General features: G+C 45.0%; 1 protein-coding gene across 1 annotated transcript; it reads left to right on the top strand.

The window, feature by feature from the left end:
- The first annotated feature begins 623 nt into the window (after positions 1-623).
- LOC130071485 (extracellular calcium-sensing receptor-like) lies at positions 624-23,037 on the top strand. Its single transcript, XM_056236333.1, has 6 exons — positions 624-844; positions 1,046-1,334; positions 1,415-2,170; positions 2,272-2,499; positions 21,840-21,963; positions 22,124-23,037. The coding sequence occupies exons 1-6, from the start codon at positions 636-638 to the stop codon at positions 23,035-23,037; spliced, it is 2,520 nt and encodes an 839-aa protein (XP_056092308.1). The 5' UTR covers positions 624-635.
- Positions 23,038-25,956: the final 2,919 nt, after the last annotated feature.

Consider the following 25,956-nt stretch of genomic DNA (forward strand, 5'->3'; position numbering starts at 1 on the left):
TATTAACATGTAACATTTTAATTATATACTGCTGAAATGAACGAAATAAAATGAGTCAGTAAAATGATCCAAAATTCAGCAAACAAAGATAATATCCATACTTGAACTGCAGTCAGGTCTCAAAGTTTATAGAAACAACTTAAAAAAAGAAGAAAATATTTATTACAGCAGGAGTCATTTTTACTGTTTTGCTTTGTCTTAATATAAAGGTGCCTAAACTGTAGGGACGTGATTTATAATTATTTTTTATTATTTTTAAAAAGCGAAATATTTATTAAGGCCAACATACTTTCACAAATAAACAGGCAACCAAGTGAGTAATTATACATTTATCAATACAGAAACAAAGAAAATGTGAGATGGATAGATAAGGTTTTAAAAGAGTTAATAGATGGATAACGTGAATCAAAGTTTACAACAAAATCGGAATATTCCAGAATAAACAATTTTACAATTTACTGCTTTCTGATAATTTAGCTTGACTCTACACCCCTACTTGACCTGCTCATGTGCTGCCCTATGAGGTCATTGGCTACATTCACACTCATTCATCCATATTAATTATGTCTATAAAAGTGCAAATACTGAATCAGATCACTTATATTTGACATCGTCCGTTGAGCTCAACCTTTGTGATGCTTCTCTTTCTTTACACACTCCTGCTTTTCCATCAACTTAATACAGAAGCAGAAAAGTCTCTTTGCCGAATGATGGGAGACCTGAAGTACCCGCTGCTTTCCAAGAATGGAGACGTAACTATTGGAGCACTTTTTCCAATCCGGAGCATAGAGATATTACCTTCATTGGAGTTTACAAAAAAACCTCAGCTTCTATCATGCTCCAGGTTTGTTACATTTCAACACTGAAAATATATAATATACACTGCAGCAAATTAATAACTTTATTTTATAGCAGCAACATATAATAATGTCTGGAATGTGTTCCATGTATGAACCACATGTGAAGTTTTTAAAAAAGTAAAAAGGCTGTACATCTTCTACTTTTCCATTGTATTTATCTGTTCACTTGTTTAATGTTTTCACAGTGTGAATCTAAGAGGTTTTCGGATGGCTCAGACCACGATTTTTGCCATTGAGGAGATTAACCAAAGTGAAAGTTTGCTCCCAAATGTTTCTATTGGTTACAGAATCTATGATAGCTGTGGTTCACGACTGTCTTCTATGAGTGCAACTATGGCACTGATGAATGGTCCAGAGTCTTCTGCAGGAGACAGATGCAATGGACAGTCTCCTATACATGCTATCATAGGAGAAACTGAGTCTTCTGCCACAGTGATTCTGTCCAGAACTACAGGAACTTTTAAAATTCCAGTGGTAAGGAGAAATAACAGTAAAAACATGATAGTCTCTATACTGATGACCAACTGTATCATTGTTTCTTGTTCTTTTTTCAGATAAGTCATGCAGCCACATGTGAATGTCTCAGTAATAGGAAAGATTACCCTTCTTTCTTCAGGACTATTGCTAGTGATTACCACCAGAGCAGAGCACTTGCATTCATAGTAAAGCACTTTGGCTGGTCTTGGGTGGGAGCTGTGAACAGTGACAATGACTATGGAAACAATGGAATGGCCACATTTCTGAATACAGCCCAAGAGGAGGGGATTTGTGTGGAGTACTCTGTGAAATTCTACCGAACAGAGCCTGACAAAGTCCAAAAAGTGGTAGAGACAATAAAAAAAAGCACAGCAAAAGTAATTGTTGCCTTTCTTACCACTTCTGAGATGTACATCCTACTCAAGCAGCTAAGTATTCAAAACATTACAGGCCTCCAAATGATAGGCGTAGAGTCATGGATAACCGCAAAGCATTTGCTCATTCCAAACAGTTTCCATGTGCTGGGAGGGTCATTGGGGTTTGCGGTGAGAAAAAATTATATTGAAGGTTTTTCAGATTATGTTATAAAATCATTCTGGGACACAGCTTTTCCATGCTCACAGAGTGAGACAAATTCTTCTAAATATGCATCAAGTTGCACTGTAAATCAGGATCTGTTTGTGCTGAGAAACTACAATGAAGATATACCTGAACAAAGATATGCAGGCAATGTCTACAAAGCAGTATATGCTGTGGCTCATTCACTACACAAATTACTCAAATGTAAAGAAAAGGAGAGTTGTGAAAAAGACTTGAAAATACAACCACAGCAGGTAAACAAATAAACAAAATGAGTGATATACTTTTAGCAAGTAGGAGCAAGAGAATAACCCATTTCTGTTTAAGTGTTTTAAATGTCTTTGTTTCTCAATAGGTTGTTGAGGCTCTGAAAAAGGTAAATTTCACTGTTAAGATTGAAGACCATGTGTGGTTTGACAGCACTGGTGGCGTAGTAGCCCGATACGAAGTTGTAAACTGGCAGCAGGACTCAGATGGATCAATCCAGTTTAAACCAGTGGGATACTATGATGTCTCACTTCCCCCTGACCAGCGCTTTGTGCTCAACACTGAAAACATACTCTGGGCTGGAGGACAGCTGGAGGTAAGTGGCACTAACATGGTTATCATACTGGGGGAGCAAAATGTCTAAATACTTGCATTGACCTATAGAAAGGACATAAAAGATACCACACATGTATTTATTTATTTATTTAAATCTGAACAGTGTCTTACACCATTCCTCATGGCACTGCATCCTTTACATTTTAAGACACAACATATACAAATGTATGCTGTATGATTCCACATTGGTTTGAAATAAGCTTATTGAATATTGGAATTGATCCTTGAAGGGCTACTGTATCTACAGGCCAGACCAAATTGCTGGTAAACACTTTGCAATTATTCTTCGTCGACCAATTGTTAAATATGCTTATAGATTATTACAGTACATTGCATTTTTAAAATAATATTAACATAATTATCAGTGTCTGATAAATTGCATATAATGTTGTGATTGTGAGAAAACCACAATAAAATATAGGCTAAATAAAATAGTATTAGACACAAATATTGTATATGGTAATAAGTCAAAAATCTATTTACACATGAGTGCAAACTAGATCATTATTTTGTGAAAGGTGTTGTTGTTCAAATTTAAAGATGCAAAAAGACGACGTGCAACAATAAGTTGAAAAGTAAAAAAAATCAAAAGTGTTAACCGCTAAAGGTACTACTAGCCAGTGATAGTTTTTATTTGGCCTCTAGAGGCCACTCTCACTCTTTATAATGCCAGCAGTCCTTTCTCAGTGCTCTCGTACTGTGCAATCACAGCGCACTCTTCTCAGCGCTCTCGTACTGTGCAATGACAGCGCACCCTTCTCAGCCGCACCAGCAATGGACGCAACCTGGAAAAACAACCTGGTGGAACTATCGGTTATCTGCAAAAATCCAAACCGATAGTTCCACCAATCAATATATATCGATATATCGGCAAAACCGATGAATCGGTCGACCTCTACTTACAACCCGGTTACGATCCACCAGCGCGAAATGCGAATACTAGTAATGTTTCGACCGGTCTTAAGATTTTGTTCAAGAGTCTATATGGAGAAGCCAAGTCGCCATTTTGGCCCATTGTTTTGCCCTCCAGGCCACCACACAGGTCACGTAACTGAAAACGTCCTGGTTGCGTATACTGATTGCCTATCCCTGAAGGAGGGAACGGAGGACGTAGTCGACGTCGACTAAATGGGGATAACACCAGGGAGCCAATCATCTTCGAGTACTATTGAATGAGCCAATGGGAATTGGCGTGCGTGATGACATCACACACTCCGCCCCCACAGCGTGGGTATAAATACGGAAGTGGATGCACGGACTAGTTGCTGTTCGCTGAGGAGCCGAGCGTAACTCGGAGTCAGCGGTGGTCCAGCGGTAGTGGCAAGGGGACTACGTCCTCCGTTCCCTCCTTCATACGCAACCAGGACGTTCCCTTTCAGTCGAGAACGTCAGACGTAGTCGACTGAATGGGGATAACCATTGAAAACGCCACTAAAGCTGCCACCTTCCAGTGCCTAGACAAAAGCCTCCAGATCCTCCCCACAATTTAAGGCGGGAAAGGGACAGGGCTTATGCCAGGGAAGTCACTGCTGTTCCTACAGGACCACTGGGAAAGCGTTCCCTGTACATGGAAGGAAGGGACGCTACGGAAGCCACATCCTGCCCGATGGGGTGTCGCCCAGCCCCCAACTCTATAAACATCTGTTAGCGAGGCACTCTGTGTCAACGCCTAGGAGGGAGCAATACCATCACTTAGGAGGAGCTCACCACCCAGGTGGGCACGTGCACCTTGGGAAAACTTTCTCACCAAGATAAAGGCAACCACCATGGTGGGCCAACCTCTGCTTGGAAACAGCCTTCCCTTCTGCTGGTTTCCATAACAGACAAGAGCCGGTCTGAGGTCCAGGCTTTGCATTCTGTGCACATAAAACCGCATTGGAGCGGACGGACAGAGAAAAGCCAGGGCTGGGTCTGCCTCCTCCAGGCAGCGCTTGCAGGTTCACCACCTGGTCCCTCTTAGGGAGAGGTAGGAACCTTGGGCACATATCCAGGCCGGGGTCTCAGCTAGTGAGAGTTAGCCGGCCCGAATTCCAGGCACAAGTCGTTGACCGAAAGCGAGCAAGTCCCTACCCTCTAGTAGAGACCATGCGAGCAGGAGAACTGTAAACAGAATTTTTACTTCACTGCCTGTAGTGGCTCAGGGGCAGTCTCTGCAGTGCAGTAGCACCAGAGATAGGCCCAAGAGGATAAAGAGGGGCGCAGGGATATCCCTTGCTCCCTCAGGAACTTGACGATCAGGACGTGATTCCCATGCTTCTGCATTATGATGTTCGTCATCATTTTGAGGGTGAAGGAACAGCCTACTCCAACCCATCTTGCAAGAAAGAGAGCACTGAAATGACCGAACACTCTCAGGATCTCCTCACGGAGAGAAGACTCGTTCAACGAATAGGTTCCACTTCTAATAGTGAAGCACAACTGCCTATCGTTTTAGGGGGTGCTTGCAGAAGTGATGGTAACTACCACATATTCCTGTGGCAGCCACCTGAACCTCCGCGTCCAGTTTTTGAACGCGGGTGCCATTATGCCCCGTCCCTGAAATGTATTCAGGGGAAGTCAGGGAGGCTGTCGAGGAGAACTAGGTCTGGTTGGGCCAATAAGGGGCAACTATCAAGACCTGCTCCACTCCTGACTTAGCACAGTAGGTGTAAGCGATATGCGCGCACAAGACAGGAGCACTGCTCAACACTAGTGTGAAGATCACTGAGCTTCAGGAGCATCTCTGCTCAACACTTGAGTGTGATAAGTTCACTGAACTTGAGCAGGCGCCAAGCAACAATGAATCGCATAGCCGCTTTCTTAGAAGGCTCACTGGGGAACGTATTTCTGCGGAGCCCCGGGTCAGCTGAGAGCCAGTGTCTGTCCAAGGGTAGTCCACTCAGACAGAAACACAACTGGCAGAGGGACGAGCCCGGAGAGGCAAACAGATGTAACTGTGCGGCCCCGAAGTGGTCCCTGCCCAGCTGGACCGCCAGGGGATGGAGTCTCCACTCTCCCTGGCCATAGCTGTCGTGAGGCTCATCGGCGGCACGATTGAGCAGGCCGGAAAAAATAGTGGAATGAAGCGACCTCAGAAGCTTCTGACTCCAAGGTGGAGGTGACGGGCGAGTTGTGACATGCGAGGGAAGCTTAGCGCAACGGTCGCAATGTTTTTTTCAGATCAGTACCAGCTTGCTGAGCAGCGGTGGCTCAAAGCGATGTGAACTGCCAACTCGAGGTAATGAATACCAATGCAGTCGGAGGTCGCCCAGGCCTCCGTTAAAGCATGCCCTTTGTACATGGCCCCTCAGTCGATGTTAGTGGACCTCGTTCTAGGAGCGGTTTGGCCCGGAGAAACGAAGGGACTGAACACGGGCTGAGGGTTTGGCAGCAGGCCTGGGTGATCTCTTTGTCACACAGGGCGTGCCGCTCTGCCACAGTCACCTCGGGACTCGACCATAAAGCTAGTGCTGAAGCGGTCTTCACATGGTGGAAGCTATAGTGGTGGCGTCTGCCATATGTCCCAGGAGCCTCTGAAAGTTCTTTCAGTGGGACCCTTTCTCACTTCAAGTACCAGCCGAACACACTCTTCTTGAAGAGACGTGTTGGACAGAGTCATTCTCCTGAACTGAAAAAGAGATACTCAGCCCGTGGGCGAGATTACTCTGTCCCAGTTGACCTGAAAACCCAACTGGCTATGGAGCACTCGAAGGGTAGGACTTGTACTGATACTTCGCACCTTCGAACGCAAGAAAACAGAATGGTCTGTGGAGCGGAAGCATCCTAAGGCTTACACACACCGTGCCAGGGGTGAGGTGGGGCAGCGAGGTGGAGGACAGGGACCCGGCTCGGAAGGCCCGGAGGCGGCCCGAAGCAGATTATGAGTGTGGTGCACGACACTTACGAGACGGCCAGGGATGCGTGAGAAGGCGGATGACCGGGTCCTCGAACCGCACCCAGCTGCCGTGCTGGCGAACAAGAGGGGGCTGCGGGGTGCAAGGCTTTACAGGGTCGCACACCGCCAGACTTGCCCTCTTGGGACCCAGGAACAGAGGAATTTGCTCTTTCTTTGAAGTATGGGTACCACTTGCTCCGCTTATTTTGGGAGCCAGTGGTGGAACAGACACACACACAAACAAAGACTCCATCCGGCCCTCACCCGGGGGGAGGGAGTGGATCAGTGACCAACTCCAAGAGCTATGCTTTCGCTGTCGCTTGCCACCTGGTTTGGCAGCGCCTGGAGCGGGCTGGGCATCCCTACTGCGGCCGGCTCCATGCTGAGACCTGGCTGGAGGCTGCTGCTGAGGCCCAGCGGGGAGAGGCGGCAGGGGAACGCCCTCGGCGACGAGCAAGCGGAGGACCTCCATCTGCGCTTGGGCGGCAGAGAACTGTTGGACGCAGTTCTCCGACGCGTCGCCGACCAGCCCAACCTAGGAAATTGGGGAGACCAGGAACCGAACTTTGTCCGCATCCACCATATCAACCAGGCTGAGCCAACGATGGCGCTCCTGGACCACAGGTGGACATCGCCAGACCGATCGCGCACGCCACGACACTCGTGCCCCGGAGGGTGAGGTCGGAAGCACTGCGGTGCTCACCTATGAGCGCACGGTCTGGGCTACCCTCGTGCATGTCCATGGGTGCCCTGGTCTGACAGACCTGTAGCAGTGCCATGGCACGCAAGAAGAGGCGGCTCGCCCACAGGCTTTGTAAGCTCTGCCCGTCGGAACGGACAAGAACTCACAGGCCTTAGGGGGGAGACGAGGATCCCCCCAAAAGGCAGCGGCCGCCGGACACAGGTGCACCTGTTTCGCGACAGACCGCTCCACTGGAGGGATAGCCTCGCAACCCTTCACCGCTCCTCCATCAAGGGTAGTGAGGGGGAAAAGCTATTCAGGCAGTTTCTGGCAGAGAAAGGTGCCGTCCACAACCTGGTAAGCTCTCCATGCACTTCGGGAAAGAAAAGCACTGGAGCTGAGAACCAGTGCGGCCCGCCCCGAGATACCAATCCTCCAACCGAGACTGACGGGACATGGTGAAGGGTTCCACTCGAGCCCGGCAGCCTGGGCGGCCCGTTTCAGCATAGCTGACATTTCTGGATCTGGCTCTGTCAATGTTACACTCCCAGAGGGAGATAACACAGCCAAGTCGTCATCTCCAGAGGCCAGCTCACCCTCCGATGCTGCTATCGATATCTTATCCTCTGGGGGAACCCCAATTGAAATGGCTGATCGGTCCCATTACAGAGGGATCAGCACGTATAACAGGAATTCTATCGGCTGCGGTGTGATGGAGGAGTGAGGAGCCCACAGGGAATGGTTACCGGGCAAACATCCATCACTATCCTCCGATCACCCATCCCACACGGCACCCGGGGGTGGGGCATGGTAATGGGGTCTCGCGCTTCGCGGACGAAGGCGAGTCTCGATCTCAACACCGCGACAGTCATATTCCCGCAATGGGAACATGAACCGTCCACAAAAGCTGCTTCAGCGTGCTGTAAGCCCAAACACATGATGCAACAATTGTGACCGTCAGAGAGGAAAAGGGAACGACTGCATCCAGAAACGCACGGGTGGAATGACATCTTGAAAAAGACGCAAACGCACCCGTGTTGCTCTTTCAGGAAATAGGACCCATCACCAGTGCCGGAGCACACAGGGGAATGACCGCGGCAACACTGAACAGTGAACTGAAACAGTGAAGCACTCACTTTTCCGCCCTCTAACCAGTCGTCAACACACACAAACATTTAGAAATTTGTTGCTGTTAAAACAGCAGTTGAGAGCTCAAAGCTCGCGATCACCGCTGCACTCGCGCTGTAGAAACCAACAGCACTGGGAGAGTCTTCCAGAAGAACACCGACACACTCGCTCGTTGTAAACAACAGCACTCTTTAGAGACATCAAACGATCGGCTCCGAAGCGAAAGGCAACTAGTGCGTGCATCCACTTCCGTATTTATACCCGCACCGCGGGGGGCGGAGTGTGTGATTTTATCACGCACGCCAAATCCCATTGGCTCATTCAATAGTACTCGAAGATGATTGGCTCCCTGGCATGATCCCCATCCAGTCAACGTCGACTACGTCTGATGTTCTCGACTGAAAGGGAACTATGAATAGACTGAATGGGCGCTTAGTAGATGAAAGAAAAAAATACATTAATACGTCGTTCTGAGTTAAACAAAAAAAAAGAAGAAATTTGTGTCTGTGAACACGAATCAATAAACTACATTTCATGACTAGGCTATAGCCTATAGCACAAACTGCCTTGAGATCAGGCTGAAATATTAGGCAAATACTTTTGCGTTATCTTAAAACACTTTGTTCATTGTATTCATTGTATTTCTATGTTGATGAATAGTATGACAATATAATATGATAACAATAAACAAGGTAACACGTAAAAGTTACAGCCTAAACTCACAGTTGCGAAAATGTAAATTGCAAATGTAGGCTACAGTAGCAACCCCCCAAATTCTGGGTTTGGAAAACTGGCAAAACCGGTTAATCTTAAAATACACTGAATGCCTTGTTAATGAAAGGTGAGAAAAGAACGACGTTCACACACATCAAATAAACCCCTTCTTCTGTTAACCTCACGAGGGCACCGATGTACTGAATGTCTTTGTTTAAAGTAGTTCAAAGTTACTGTTTTAATTTAATGTTATTACCTTGACAAACTATAAATCATTAAAAAGATTGAATACTCAGGCTTCAGTATTTTCCACAAATACATAAATGTATTATGCAACACATACATAAATAGGCTGTTTGAAGTTTTTCCAGTTGTGGTTAAGAATCAGGGTGGACACACTGGAATGTAGTAGCTAAAAACTACTCGGTTACTATCGTAACCTCAGTTCCCTGAGAGAGGGAACGAGTATTGCGTAGCTATACGCAGTGGGGAAACTCCTTTTCCTCGATTTACTGAAGCCTATATGTAAAACGCATTTGCAGCTGCACAGCTAGCACACTGAGCGTCTGACACGCTCATAGGCTGTGCTGCAGCAACTGCACATCCAATGGCGCGGGCGACTCTGACGCGCGACCAATGAGCTAGCCCAACGGCAGAGCCCGCCGAGGGGGCGTGGCCCAGCCTATATAGACCCCCGAATTCGCCATTATTCAATTCAATTCAATTCAAATTTATTTGTATAGCGCTTTTCACAATACATATTGTTTCAAAGCAGCTTTACAGAAAGTGCATTTCAGAAATGTACATAGAAGAATATAGTTAGTTAATCATCATGTATTAATTTAGGGCATAACATATCGCCGGCGTTGAGTCGTCTCTTCACAGGCGTCGAGTCGTCTCATCGCAGGCGTTGGGGCATCTGAAGTCTCCGTGAGACGCTGGATACAAACTGGAGCTGACGAACGCTATTTACCTCGGGACTAGCGTCCCGAGATAACAGCAGAAAAGCAGATGGGAAATAATTAGCGTAGCTGCTGTTCATAATATTAATGCATTCGATCTGATTCAACAGTGGTATAAAAGGTAAGCATTATGTGAATGCTTGGCTGAAGAGATGCGTCTTTAATCTAGTTTTGAACTGGGAGAGCGAGTCTGAGCAACGAACAGTATCAGGAAGGCTATTCCAGAGTTTAGGAGCTAAATGTGAGAACGCCCTCCCTCCTTTAGTGGACTTAGATATCCTAGGAATGACCAGAAGCCTCGAATTTAGGGATCTTAAAGAACGCGATGGATTGTAGGGCGATAGAAGGTCCATTAAATACACAGGAGCTAAACCATTTAGGGCTTTATAGGTCAGTAGTAGTACTTTGTAATTGATACGGAACTTAATAGGTAACCAGTGCAGAGATGATAAAATCGGTGTTATATGATCATATTTTCTTGACCTAGTAAGAACTCTAGCGGCTGCATTTTGCACTAACTGTAGCTTGTTTATTGAAGATGCAGGACAACCAGCTAATAAAGCATTACAGTAATCTAGTCTCGAGGTCATGAATGCATGAACTAACTTTTCTGCATCAGAAACAGATAGCATGTTACGTAATTTAGCAATGTTTCTAAGGTGGAAAAAGGCAGTTCTTGTAACATATGAAATATGATTTTCGAAAGACAAGTTTCGGTCTAGTATAACACCCAGGTCTTTTACTGTAGTCGATAAGGTAACAGGACATCCTTCTAAATTAAAGTTGTATTGTAAGAGATTTTGTGGGTAGTTTTTTGGACCAATAAGTAATACCTCCGTTTTATCTGGATTTAATAGCAGGAAATTACACGTCATCCAGTATTTTATATCTTTAAGACATTCTGTCAATTTAGATAAGTTAGTGTTTTCATCTGGTCGTGATGAAATATATAATTGAGTGTCATCAGCATAGCAGTGGAAATTAATTCCATGTTTTCTTATAATATTACCAAGTGGCAGCATATATATTGAGAATAGCAGAGGGCCTAACACCGATCCTTGCGGCACTCCATAGTCTACTGACGTTATCTTCGATTTTTCCCCATTTAAACAGACAAAATGGTAACGGTCTGATAAGTACGATCTGAACCAGCTTAATGCCTGTCCCTGAACACCAGTGTAGTTTTGTAGTCGATCCAAGAGTATTTTGTGATCTATAGTGTCGAACGCAGCGCTAAGATCGAGTAGAACTAGTATTGAGATACAGCCTTGGTCAGAAGCTAAAAGTAAATCATTTGTAATTTTAACTAGCGCAGTTTCTGTGCTATGATGCGGTCTGAATCCTGACTGAAATTTTTCATATATCTCATTTTCTTGCAAGAAAGAGCACAATTGAGCGGACACAATTTTTTCTAGTATTTTAGACATAAATGAAAGATTTGAAATGGGTCTGTAATTTGCTAAGTTATTTTGATCTAATTGCGGTTTCTTAATAAGAGGTTTTATAACTGCCAGCTTGAATATTTTTGGAACATGACCTAAGAATAAAGACGAGTTAATAATATTGAGAAGAGGCTCTTCCACTACAAGTAACACTTCTTTCAGTAGTTTAGTGGGTATTGGATCTAATAAACATGTTGTTGGTTTAGATGCAATGATAAGTTTATTTAGCTCTTCCTGTCCTACAGTTGTAAAGCGGTGTAGTTGTTCTTGAGGGGCGATAATTGAGGCTGAATCACAAGACACCATAGAGGATTGTACATTTACAATTGTATTTCGGATGCTTTCTATTTTCTCATTGAAGTAATTCATAAAATCATTACAACTATACTGTAACGGAATATTTTGCTCTGGTGATGTCTGTTTATTTGTTAGTCTAGCCACGGTGTTAAATAAAAACCTTGGATTATTTTTGTTATTTTCTATTAGTTTGCGGAGATGCTCAGCCCTGGCTGCTTTTAGAGCCTTTTTATAACGTGACACACTGTCTTTCCACGCGATTCTAAAGACCTCTAAATTAGTTTGTTTCCATTTACGCTCTAAGTTACGAGTTTCTCTCTTGATAGCATGCGTAGCACTGTTGTACCATGGTGCTTTAGTTTTCTCTCTAACCTTTTTTAATCTAATTGGTGCAACAATATCTAATGTACTAGAGAAAATGGTGCTCAAACTGCTGGTCATTTCCTCTAGTTCATCTGTTTGTTTGGGTTCACTAAGCAGCTGAGATAGATCAGGTAAGCTATTTGAGAATCTATCTATAGTGATTGGAAGGATTGTTCTGCCTGGTCGATAACGCGGCGCAACATGACAAATTTCAGCAGTACGTATTATGCACGTTACCATGCAATGATCAGTGAGATCGTCACTTTGCGGTATAATATCTATATCGGTTGGATTGGTTCCGTATGATATAATTAAATCTAGTGTATGATTTAGACGATGAGTGGGACCACTGACGTTTTGCTTGACCCCAAAGGAGTTTAATAAATCTGTAAACGCAGTCCCTAACGCATCATTTGTGTTATCTACGTGTATGTTAAAATCTCCAACAATTATTGCTTTATCGGCATTGACCAATAGATCTGAGAGAAAGTCTGCAAACTCTTTTAGGAAATCAGTGTAGGGCCCTGGAGGTCTATATACAGTAGCCAAGGCTAGAGATAATAGGGATTTCTTTCTTACATCTATGAGCGTAACATTTAGCACAAGTACTTCAAACGAATTAAACCTGTGACCTGTTTTCTGAGTAACATTAAGGATATCTCTATAGATTGTTGCAACACCGCCGCCACGACCGATCAGACGGGGCTCATGCTTATAACAGTATCCTGGCGGAGTAGACTCATTTAGACCGAAATACTCATTTGGTTTAAGCCAGGTTTCAGTAAGGCAAAGTACATCGAAGCTATTATCTGTGACCATTTCATTTACAATAACCGCCTTAGGTGTGAGCGATCTAATGTTTAGAAGACCTAGTTTTAGAAATTGTTTTTGTTCACTGATATTTAGATTTTCTGGTTTAATTACAATAAGATTTTTCCTAGATCCTACACTAGATTTATTGTTTGGCCTCACTAGACGAGGAATAGACACAGTTTCTATATAATGTTCTACACTACTTATATCAATTAAGTTGGGACAGCAAAGACTGTGAATTGGACTTTGACTTACTAGTCAGATGGTGTGCAACGTCTTGGAGATGTTGTCCGACAGCACAGCCGCTCCGATTCTGCTGGGGTGCAGGCCATCAGCACGGTAGAGCCTAGGTCGCTCCCAGAACAGATTCCAATTATTTACAAAGAGCAGTTTCTGTTCATTACACCATGACATTAACCATTCATTTAGAGCAAATAGTCTACTGAACCTTTCTTGTCCTAGTCGGTACGTGGGAAGCGGTCCAGACACGATGATCGTTGCCTCAGGCGCTGTGCTGCGTACCGTCTCGATCAGGCTCCTGTAGTCCTTCTTCAGAACCTCCGTCTGCCGCAGCCTGATGTCGTTCGTTCCCGCGTGGAGGACAACGGCTCCGACGTGCTCGTCACCGTTCAGGATCTCGGGAACCTGTGCGGCGACATCAAGAATACGAGCACCAGGAAAGCAGTGAGTGCGCACCTTACCCTTACCTGAGGTAGCGCGGACATGACGGACCATGGAAGTGCCGATGATCACGGCGTCGTCACGTTCCGACTCGCGAAGGGGGGAGAAGCGGTTCCGGGTGGAGATCTCGAAGACCGGGAGGGGCGGAGAGGTTCTTGCTCTGGTCCTGGCTCGTGTCTTCCGCTGTGGGATCACCCAGGGTCCATGGTGCTGTGTCGGTGCCGGAGTGAATGAAGCCAGAGATGATCGCGTCCTCCTGGGCAGAGAAACGCACGGAGTAGACGAAGTCGGAGTCAAAAAGTTACTAACCACTGACTTGTGAGCATCGGCGCGTGACGTTTCAAGCGCTGATCGCCGATCCCGCAGCTCGGCTTGCCTCTCCAGCAGACCACGGATCTGTTTCTCCACCGATTCCAACTCCAATCGTACCGAAATCAGCTCGAATGTGTCCTCACCTGCACTCAGAGGTAACGTTAGACACACATCCGATATGTTCGCCATTATAACAGATGAACAGTAAATTAGCAGTGATACTACCAGTATCACTACTAATTTAGGACTGGAATGCTGGATATAACCTGTATCCTTTCAGTGAAACGGGTGTAAAATCAGACGCTCGATAGGCGCGAGCCCACGCGTGAAATGCTAGCGGGCTAAAGGCTAGTAGCCGAGATTCGCAAAGTTGGATCTAAGTAGCGATATCAAAGCAATCCGATTGTTTTTTTATAGGGAATAGTATCGAGGATAGGTTCACACGATATAAAAATAGAAAGTACTTGTTAATAAATGAGTGGTAAAGAAGAAAATCAAGGATTAATGAATCAATTCGACGGAGCTCTAAACACAAACAAACACCGCACGCGCATGCGCATTATAGGTTTATACGACTGAAGCGACAACTTCACCAGTTACCATAGTGCGGCCGGCTACGCAATACTCGTTCCCTCTCTCAGGGAACTGAGGTTACGATAGTAACCGAGTAGTTCCCTTTCGAACGGTCACTTCGTATTGCGTAGCTATACGCAGTGGGGACGCCATGCAAAACGCCGCACCCTGAGTAACTGGTTGCACTGCAACTCAGGACCCCTGAGCTAACAGAACAAGCCAGAACCCAATAACATATGCATATACGTATATATATATAATAATATATATAAAGTCAGTAACAACTAACAGAATATACTAACAAAACCAGACACCGTCGGGATTATTAGTATACCTTTATTACCGGCCGAAGCGGGTTTATATATTAATATGTATGTGATTATGCACAGTGATTTTTGTAGACAAGACCAGCCACTGTCAGGTCTCAATCATACCGAAAGCACCTTCGCCTGCAGGGAAGGTACCTCCATATTATAGAACTTCATAAATGTGGAAGGCGAGGACCAGCCGGCCGCATCACAAATATCTTGAATGGGAAAACCAGATGACCAAGCCCACGACGAGGCCATACCTCTGGTCGAATGGGCCTTGACACCTATGGGGCAAACCTGACCCACTGAGGTGTAGGCCAAAGAAATGGCATCCACTATCCATCTGGACAGTCTTTGCTTAGTGACTGGATCACCCTTAGATCGGCCACCAAAGCAGACAAACAGCTGTTCTGATTGTCTAAAAGACGCAGAACGCTCCAGATAGATTCTCAACGCCCTGACAGGGCAGAGAAGATTAACCTCCCCATCCTCGGCAGAAGGGGGAAGGGCTAACAGCGTAATAACTTGTGCTCTAAACGGCGTTGAGAGCACCTTGGGTACATAACCATGCCTGGGTTTGAGAATGACTCTGGAGTCATCCGATCCAAACTCCAAACATGCAGGACTCACAGAGAGGGCCTGCAAATCTCCCACTCGCTTGATAGATGCCAATGCCAACAGGAGAGCAGTCTTTAGCGAAAGTGGTTTTAGATCAACCGACTGGAGCGGCTCAAAAGGTGGTCCCCCAAGGCGGCACCGAAGGGGGCCTGGAGGGGTTAATCCTCCTAGCGCCCTTCAGAAACTTTACCACCAGGTCATTCCTTCCTAGCGATTGGCCAGCCACCAGAGCATGATGCGCTGCGATGGCTGCCACGTACACTTTGAGCGTGGACGGGGTGCGGCCCGCGTCCAGTAGCTCCTGCAGGAAGGAGAGCACCACCGAAACCTCACATGACTCTGGGTCAATACGATTTCTCGAGCACCAGCTGGAAAAACCCGACCACTTTAAAGCATAAAGGCGCCGAGTAGACGGGGCCCTTGCTTCAGAGATAGTGCTTAAGACCCTGTCAGGAAGGTCCCCGGGTACCCGTTTAGGGGCCACACATGGAGGGCCCATAAATTGGGTCGGGGATGCCATATCGTTCCGTTGGCCTGTGTGAGGAGATCCTTCCTCATCGGAACAGGCCAGGGGGTCGTGTCTGACAACTGAACCAGTTCCGGAAACCATGGTCTGGATTTCCAGAGAGGAGCCACCAGAAGGACTGGGCATCCGCTCTCCCTGACCCGCTCGATAACTTGTGGGATCATCGAGACGGGGGGAAAAGCGTAAAGGGGGCGGCTGGGCCAGAGATGAGCCAGCGCATCCCTGTTTTTCGAGAAGAACACCCTGCAGTGGGTGTTGGCTCTCGAGGCGAAAAGGTCGACTTCGGCCTCGCCGAACATCTACCATATTAGACTGACCGTCTGAGGATTCAGGGACCACTCGCCTAGGGGAGTGTTGCCCCTTGAGAGCATATCCGCGCCCACATTCTGGACGCCCGGGACATGCGCTGCTCTCAGAGAGCTCAGATTGGCCTGTGCCCACATGAGGAGGTCCCTCGCCATAGCATACAGGTTGCCTGACCTGATGCCGCCCTGGCGATTTATGTAGGCCACCACAGACACGTTGTCTGTACGGACCAGGACGTGGTGACCCCTGAGGTTTGACAGAAAAGCTTCCAGGGCCAAACCAACTGCTTTCATTTCCAGACAGTTGATATGTAAGCTCTGCTCCGTGCTCGACCAGAGGCCGGAGGCAGGCTTGCCCTCGTGCAGCGCTCCCCAACCCGTGTTGGATGCGTCTGTGAAAACCACCTTCCTCCTGGAAACTATCCCCATGGTCACCCCCTTGCGGTACCAGTCCTGAGCCCGCCAGGGAATCAGTGTTCTTAAACACCCGTGATTCACCATAATGCGCAGGCTGCCTGACTGCCATGCATGGGTTGGCACACGGCGTTTCAGCCAGTGCTGCAGCGGGCGCATGTGCAGTAATCCCATGTGGAGTACTGATGATGCGGCTGCCATTAGACCAAGCAGTTTCTGAAACCTCTTCAGAGGCGCGCGCTCGCGCGCCCTGAATGCGGCTGTCAGTGTCTGCACAGAGAGCGCGCGCTCTTGAGTGAGCCGCGCTTTCATTGTCACCGAGTCTAAAACCGTGCCCAGAAAGACCACAGTCTGGCTGGGGTTCAGTTCGCTTTTGGCAACATTGATTGTGAGACCCAGGTATTTTAAATGGCCGAGAATCAAATCCCTGTGAACTATTAGTTCGTCTCTCGACTGCGCTAGCACCAGCCAGTCGTCGAGATAATTCAGCACACGCACTCCCTGGCTTTTCAGTGGGGAGAGCGCTGCATCCATACATTTCGTGAATGTACGGGGTGCCAGAGCCAGACCGAACGGCAGAACGGTGTATTGATATGCCCTCCCCTCGAAGGCGAATCTCAAAAATGGCCTGTGACGAGGGTCGATCTGAATATGAAAGTATGCATCTTTCAGATCCATTGAAACAAACCAATCCCCCGGGCGAACTTGCGCGAGAATTTGTTTGAGTGTTAACATTTTGAAAGGCCGTCTCATGAGAGCCCTGTTCAAACGCCTCAGATCTAGTATGGGTCTGAGCCCGCCGTCTTTCTTTGGAATTAGAAAATAGCGGCTGTAAAACCCCGAATACATTAGCGCGGGAGGGACTGACTCTATCGCTCCTTTTGCTAATAATTCCTGAACTTCGGTGCGAAGCACGTGATCCACGCCGCTTCTCACCGATGTCTCGATAACCGCCTGGAATTTCGGGGGTCTGCGAGCGAATTGGAGCGAGTAGCCTCGCTTTATAGTGTTTATGACCCAACTCGACACACCAGGGATGGTTTGCCAGGCCATCACTCGTGTGGCTAGGGCGTGACACACTGAATGGGGGGGACCGCCTAACATAGGGGGACCTGATACCCATATAATGTGATTTGTGCACATACTGAGTGTTTGACTGACTATATAGGCTTTTGCCCGGGGGGAAGTCAGTGTTACAACAGGGCGGGGGCCGCCTAGTGAAGGGGGACCGTGAACCCGTGTGTTGTGATTGTGAAACATGCTCTTTTTGTGCTTTATTTGGGTCGCCGTGAAAACGGCGTTTGTTTGAAAAGACGCGCTCACTGCTGCGGGCCTGTTTACAATAATAAAATCCCCAGCCGCCTGAACTGAACAGGGAGCTGTGGGAAGTTTTGCTGTTTTTTTCGAGGGTGGTCCGGCTAGCGCGAGACACGAGCCCTCTCTCTTTCCCCTCCGTGCTAGGACGACTTCGGAGGCGCCTGGTCGGCCACGGCGCTGGGTCGAGGGCCTTGACGCCTGGGGAGCGGGTAGCGCTTCGCGGGCCTTGACTGGCGTTGGCTATCAGCCGCAGGGCGGGGCTGAGAGGCCTGTTTCACCGGCTTGGCTGGGTGAGGCGAAGGCGGCGGCTTGGGCTTGCTGGTCGCGGAGCTCGAACGTTTCGGCAAGAAGTGTCGCATGGCCTGGGACGCTTTCTGTGCCTCAGTGTACCTTTCCGAGAATCCCTTCACCGCCGGGCCGAAGAGACCGGAGCTGGACACCGGGGCGTCGAGAAACCTCGTTCTGTCGGCCTCCTTGATCTCGGTGAGGTTAAGCCAAAGATGGCGCTCGAGCACGACCAAGCTAGCCATGTTTCTTCCTATGGCCTGTGCTGTAGCCTTAGTAGCACGCAGCGCTAAGTCAGTAGCACTCCTCAGGTCCCGAAAGGTCTCCGGGTCCGGACCAGCCTCGTCCATGGACCGGAGGAGTTTGGCCTGGTAGACCTGCAACACGGCCATCGTGTGCAGGGCCGATGCAGCCTGACCGGAGGCAGAGTACGCGCGTCCAGCGAGGGCTGAGGTGTTACGGCAGGGTTTGTTGGGATGAGCGGCTCTAGCTCGCCAGCTAGCTGCAGTGTTCGGGCAAAGATGAGCTGCCACGGCCTCTTCAAGGGGCGGCAAAGACTCATAACCCTTTTCCGCTGCGCCATCCACGGAGGAGAGCGTCGCGGAAACTGCAGATCCCACACGTGCTGAGTATGGAGCGCGCCAGGCCTTGGTTAGCTCCTCGTGGACCTCGGGGAAAAATGGCGCCGGTTTGTGACGCGGGGCCTGCTGGCGCCCCTCCAGAAACCATCCATCCAGCCGACTACGAGGCGGCTCCTCGGGCGAGGCCCACTCGAGCTCGAGGTCCGCGACGGCCTTCGTCAGGATCCGAAGCATTTCGGCGTCGGAGTTCGTCCTGGTCGCTAATCCACTGGCCACCGATTGAGAAGCGGTGACGGGGTCGAGAGAGCCCGGCCACTCGTCCTCAGAAGCGGCGATGGATAGGCTGTCGTCGCGCTCGAGAGATCCGCCGAAGGAGACGAGGCCCGCCACGTGTGGGGGGGGGGGGGGCGCTGGTCTCCTGCGAACAGGACCGGTGATGGCGTTTGAGTCGGAGAAAGTGAAGCACGCGGGGACGCGGCCGGCGTGCGTTCACAAATCTCCATACCCTCCGGTTGCCGTTGGCTGCGACGCTTCTTCTTCCTCGGAATGGAAAGCGTGGTTGAAGCGGCCTCGCCGTCCCGAGAGAGAGCTAGCCGATTGCGCAGCACGGAGATAGGCATGCTGTCGCAGGCCTCACATCCGCCGGCAGAGAGAGCATTCTCTGCGTGGTCGACACCCAGGCAGGAAATGCAGCCCGTGTGCTGGTCTGCCTCGTGCAGACGGCCTCCGCACGTGGCGCAGGATGAATGAGGCATACTGAAAAGAACACAATATAATTATGCAAAGGATATAGGATGTCGCCGGATAGCCACAGGTGAGACGGCGTCAGGAGACAATCGACGTGCAGGCGAAGTCTGCTGAAGAGAAGCTCGCTCAGGCTGAAAGGCTTGTTCGACGGCGAATACACAGTAAAAAGCTCAGGGACATGTGTACTGTCGCTGAAGGAGTAAAATCTGCTATAATGGCGAATTCGGGGGTCTATATAGGCTGGGCCACGCCCCCTCGGCGGGCTCTGACGTTGGGCTAGCGCGTCAGAGTCGCCCGCGCCATTGGATGTGCAGTTGCTGCAGCACAGCCTATGAGCGTGTCAGACGCTCAGTGTGCTAGCTGTGCAGCTGCAAATGCGTTTTACATATAGGCTTCAGTAAATCGAGGAAAAGGAGTTTCCCCACTGCGTATAGCTACGCAATACGAAGTGACCGTTCGAAAGGGAACTGCAGTGTAGGCTAATGCCACAAAAGACAAAAAAATGTAAAAAAATAAAATCTGTAGTGTACATATATGACTACTTCAAAAAATAAAAGTTTTGACATGACCATTTTTCGTATTTTTGTGTTCATTGAATTAATCTGTATTTTTTCTAATCAAACAGGTTTTGAAACGTTATTAATACAGAAGGAACGCAGGAAAAGAAACATTAAAATAGGCTACTGATCGAAGTGAACCGATGGATTTTTTTTTGTGATTTTTTTCGTTTTTAATCCCTGGAAAAAATATAATACAGATGGTAATTTTAAGTGGCCAATGAAAAAACAATATTAGGCCTACTAAAATCTCAGAAATATTTGGAAAAAAAATGTATACTGAAAAAATATACTCATAACATCATAACATGTCTGAACAGGTCATGTCTGTGGCAAAGACAGACATTAAAATGCAATATAATTGTATGTTACCCTTACAGGTAACACTTTATAATAACTGCATGCTATCAATCATTAGTTAAACATTAGTAAACAGTTAATTCATCATTTATATGATTTAGCAGTTTATAAAAGACACCTATACATGCTTTATTCTTGATAAGCATATATATAATGTGTTTAATAATTGTATTTTCATACTTTATTAATGATCAATTTCTAATTTCTAAATTAAGTATTGCATTATTTACAAACCAGTTATTTAGGAGTTGTCAGTGGTTCACAAGATCACCTAGAAAGTGTAAGGAAATGATTATAAACTATTTAAATGTATATTCATACATCTTAAATATTTCTATGTTCTGTATCACTGTGTTGTGTCTGTTTCCTTTTTCTGTTTAGAAGATAAATGAGCCTTTAAATCTCCTTCGTAAATGCTTTACAAGGCATGAATAGTCCTCACTTTAGATGAGCTCACAAAAATAGTTAACTGACCACTACTAAATGCTTTATAACTACCTGAATTAACAATGAATTACAGTAGAAATACATGTTAATAAAGCATTTATTAACACACTAAGTAACTATTACTATATGTCTGAATAATAAGATGTATGAAATAGTTTATTAATCATTTACTTACACTTTCTAATTGATCTTATGAACCACTGTCAACTCCTAAATAACTGGTTTGTAAATAATGCAATACTTCATTTAGAAATGATAAATTGATCATTAATAAAAGTATGAAAATACAATTATTAAACACATTATAGATATGCTTATACATCAAGAATAAAGCATTTATATCTGTATTTATAAACTGCTTATTAATGTCTATTAATGCTTTACAAATGATGAATTTAACTGTTTACTAATGCTTAACTAATGATTAATAGCGTGCAGTTATTATAAAGTGTTACCGACTTACATAAGTCACATTTTCGTCATTGTGTCCTTGCAAAATTCCTTTTAAAGGCTATTTAAATGTCAAAAAAATGCGTTAAATTCACAGTGTGAATAATTCCATAATTATTATTAAGGTTGAGAATTAGAGTTGCTAAAATGGGATGGGATATTTGCACTTCACTAAAAATTCACTGGTGGCATTCACTAAAAAGTTATTGTAACACTGTTTTATTGTAACACTTTTTTTTACGCTACAGTAATGTTCAAACGCCCATGACAAGCATGTAAAAATCATTAATAACTGAATCATTAATATTTTATTTTCATTTGAGCAGTACATAAAAAATATACTTAAAAATGTGGTTCTCACATGTTTATGAGCTCTGTCCCTTTCGCTGTGATGTGCATTCTTAATGGCCACATCTGTACAATATATTTATAGTTTTAATGCCACTGGAAAAAAAAATCTAACATAAATAATTTTTTTTTTTTTTTTTTTTTTATAATTTGTGTCCCTAAAAATGTCATAATTTAATGTTTCAGATATGCAATACTCTGTTTTCCTTGTAGAAGCCAAGGTCTGTGTGCAGTGAGAGCTGTTCTCCAGGCACTAGGAAGGCTGCACAGAAAGGAAGACCTGTCTGCTGTTATGACTGTATTCCATGTGCAGAAGGAGAAATCAGTAACGAGACAGGTAATCTTCAGCCCATCTCACAGTTTCACAGAAAATTGGTTATTTCCTTGTTTGTGTTTTCATTCTACTCTTGCAGTTTCGGCATGCAATGTCTTAGCAAAGATTTCATGAATAATTTTATTTTTGTTTGTAACTACAGTGATCACAACTTCCTTTCCAGATTCAAATAACTGCAAGCAGTGTCCAAGCGAATACTGGTCTAATGCTGAGAAAAACGAATGTGTATTAAAGGCTGTAGAATTTCTGTCATTTAAAGAAGTTATGGGTATAGTGCTAGTCTTTTTCTCACTGTTTGGAGTAGGATTGACTGTGCTGGTGGCCATCCTGTTTTACAGCAAGAAGGACACCCCCATAGTAAAAGCCAACAACTCAGAGCTGAGCTTCCTGCTGCTCTTCTCATTGACACTGTGTTTCCTCTGTTCACTTACTTTCATTGGTCGGCCCACTGAGTGGTCATGTATGTTGCGTCACACAGCGTTTGGGATCACTTTTGTCCTCTGTATCTCCTGTGTTCTGGGGAAAACAATAGTGGTGTTAATGGCCTTCAAGGCTACACTTCCAGGAATTAATGTCATGAAGTGGTTTGAGCCTGCACAACAACGACTCAGTGTTCTTGCCTTTACGCTTATACAAGTTCTAATCTGTGTGCTTTGGTTAACAATATTTCCTCCATTTCCCAACAAAAATATGAAATATTATAAAGAAAAGATCATTCTTGAGTGTAGTCTGGGTTCTACTATAGGTTTCTGGGCTGTTCTGGGTTATATTGGCCTACTTGCCATTTTGTGCTTTATTTTGGCTTTTTTGGCTCGCACGCTGCCTGATAACTTTAATGAAGCCAAATTCATCACATTCAGTATGCTCATATTCTGTGCTGTATGGATCACATTTATTCCAGCTTATGTCAGTTCACCCGGGAAATTTACTGTAGCTGTGGAGATTTTTGCCATTTTAGCCTCAAGCTTTGGTTTACTAGTCTGCATTTTTGCACCAAAATGTTATATACTCCTGCTTAAGCCTGAACGAAATACAAAACAACATATGATGGGAAAGGTTCTGTCGAAGTCCTATTGAGAGAGAAGATAACTTGTCTATATTGACATTGTAATGGTGTACTTGTAAATTAATTTCTTAGGGGAGAAAAAAACAGTGAAATTAATAAAAGCTTTGACACATAAATGACAGGCCACATGATAACATTATTTTATTTGTACATAATGTGTCCAGATTGATCCTGACAAACTTATAAACTGTTTAAACAAACTCAATTTTAACAGAATGAAAGAGTTCCCAAAATCTCTGTGATGTTTGTCTTTTTGCTTTTTTGATGTATTAAAACAAATGACTAACAGTATAACTGTAACGTGATAGGGAAATCACAAAATATATTACATTTGCAAGGTAGCTCTGATTCTGGAAAATTTTCGGTAACGCTTTAAATTACAGCCCGCAAAGTACTGCGTAATTAAAACAAATGTACAGTGTAATTACAGTATAGCGCCCCCTATGCTCTGAGTGTAACCCAAGCGACGCTCCGGATTCTTTAAATGTGTCTCTCGACTTGCAACTATGCAATAATGTTATTCTTTCCCTTTCTGATCTTGGAATATGTCTCTCCTAATTGACTGCAAGCAACACAATTTGGTAAATATAACCAAAACAATAAGATTTATTCACACACAATAAAGGAAATATTAAATGAATGAAAACACTTGTATTGAATCTTAAATGATCAATAAACTTCAAATGTAAATCAACACTTGTCTCTTATTACTTATTTTATCTTTCAGAATAAAACTAAAAGATCAATTCACTCTCACTCTGTAACTTTAAGTGAATTAAATCACTATATATTATTCCAATAGAATGCAAAAGATCAAATAACAGAATAACCTTTTCATTTACCTCACATAAATCAGCAATAACACTTTTATCTTTTTGGAAAAATGAAACACTGTTAGGTACCTTTTGAGTGATCACTCGTATACGTATATGCGCGCACACACACAATGTAAAAGTCACCACCCAACCCCTTGTTGCAGGCCTGTACCGTTGCTAGAGTTTGCTGTGGCCTAGAAACAACAAATGGCCTCTTCACTCTATTGAGCAAATAAAATAAAACAAGATCACCTGAGTTCACAAGTTTCCTCAGTGAGCAAACCTACTGTAACAAGATCACCTGAGATCACAAGTTTTCTCAGTGAGCAAACCTACTGTAACAAGATCACCTGAGATCACAAGTTTTCTCAGTGAGCAAACCTACTGTAACAAGATCACCTGAGATCACAAGTTTTCTCAGTGAGCAAACCTACTGTAACAAGATCACCTGAGATCACAAGTTTCCTCAGTGAGCAAACCCCACAGTTCAGCAGCTCTTCATCCTCCGCGAGCACATATGAACACACTGGCTCTTACAGTAGGTAGTCAAGCATAATGCCTATTACAGAATGCCAGCCGGCGTGGCAAAACCACCGCGGCAAAAATAAACCAGTGGCATTTCAAAGTCATTTGCGAAATGACCGCCAGGTGGCGCAAAGGGATATAGTGCAAAACAGCAGCGATTGCCGCATTTTGAAATGTAAGTGGGGTTAATGTCAATTAACAGTAAGGATGAAATACTACAACTATGGTAAACAGAATAGATATTTTTTTAGGACAGAAAAATAGAGACGAGAACAATATAGCCTATATTTCATATTGTAGGCCTAGACGTCGGTGGGAAACATACGCCTATTCCCCAGGGGAGCAGCCCGATAACAAAAAAAACAAAAACAAATTAATAACAAAAATAACAAACAAAAATAAATTAGGTGCAATGAAGCTGATTATTTTTACTATTCTATTGAGGAATGAGACGAATGAAGAGCGCTTCTCGCTCATGTGAGAGAACACATGAAACTCTGTTACACCATTTAGTTTTTTGCTTATATTTATAAAATAAAATTACCATGCATTTCCATTTTACACTAAGGAATAAATTAGGGCTGACTTCTAATAGTCGAGGATTCGACGATTCGATTCGGAGAGGTCTGATTCGACTATGAACCTCATAGTCGAATAGTAGGCAAGTGTTATGAGGGGTGTGACGTTATTATATAACCGTGAGACCGACGGTTATAGTTGAACACCGTCATTAGAACTCTATAACCGCCAAAACCGTGCTATTAAAATATTTTTTACAAACATTTTTTATCATAGAGAATGTTTAAATACTAATATCATCTTATGAGGGAAGCGGAGGCGGAGTTAGTGCACCTTTACCGATAAGAGCGCGCGCTGACACGGAGTAAAGCCTTGTTTATACTCGAGCTGATGTATATACTTAGACGCGTCCGCACGAGCGCGAAGGTGCGGACGGCAAAAAAATGACGCGTTGGGTGCCCAAGACCGGCAAGACCCCATTTCGCTTGGCTGTGTGCACAGCTTTTTTTGTAACAGCGCGCGCGACGCCGCATCCGAGGATGAACGACTTCAAGCCGAATCTGCCCGAGCATGTAGGCTACGTCTCACCGCACCGGCACGCAGTTTGCGCGTCTAAATTGCAAAGTTCATTGCAAAGTTTTTTTGTTAAGGTTTTGTTTACTGTGTGTGATTTATTTAAAACAAAGCACGTTCATTGCAACGTTTTTTTTGTGTTAAGGATTCATTTAATGGAAAGCACATTCACTTCTAGTTGTCTTGCTGTTCATTTTAAATAAACGTAGAGCGAGTTGTCCTATAACAGACGAACAGTTATTCAACCGAACGTCTAGCTGCTATCTAAAAAAAAAAAAAAAAAAAGGTTCGACTATCAGTCGACTACGGCAAAATCTAACAAATCAGATTCGACTATGAAAATCCTTAGTCGAAAACAGCCCTAGAATAAATATTATCCAACAGAATGACTTTACATCTGAATAATAATTCCAATCGTAATTTCAAAAGCAGTTCTGTAAAAAAAAAAATATATATATATATATTTTTTGGGGGGGGGGGTTCCCTATAGCCTACATA

The sequence above is a fragment of the Rhinichthys klamathensis genome, unplaced genomic scaffold, assembly GCF_029890125.1.
Source record: "Rhinichthys klamathensis goyatoka isolate OS25496 unplaced genomic scaffold, OSU_Roscu_1.1 h1tg000445l_1, whole genome shotgun sequence".
In the NCBI taxonomy this organism is placed as follows: Eukaryota; Metazoa; Chordata; class Actinopteri; order Cypriniformes; family Leuciscidae; genus Rhinichthys; species Rhinichthys klamathensis.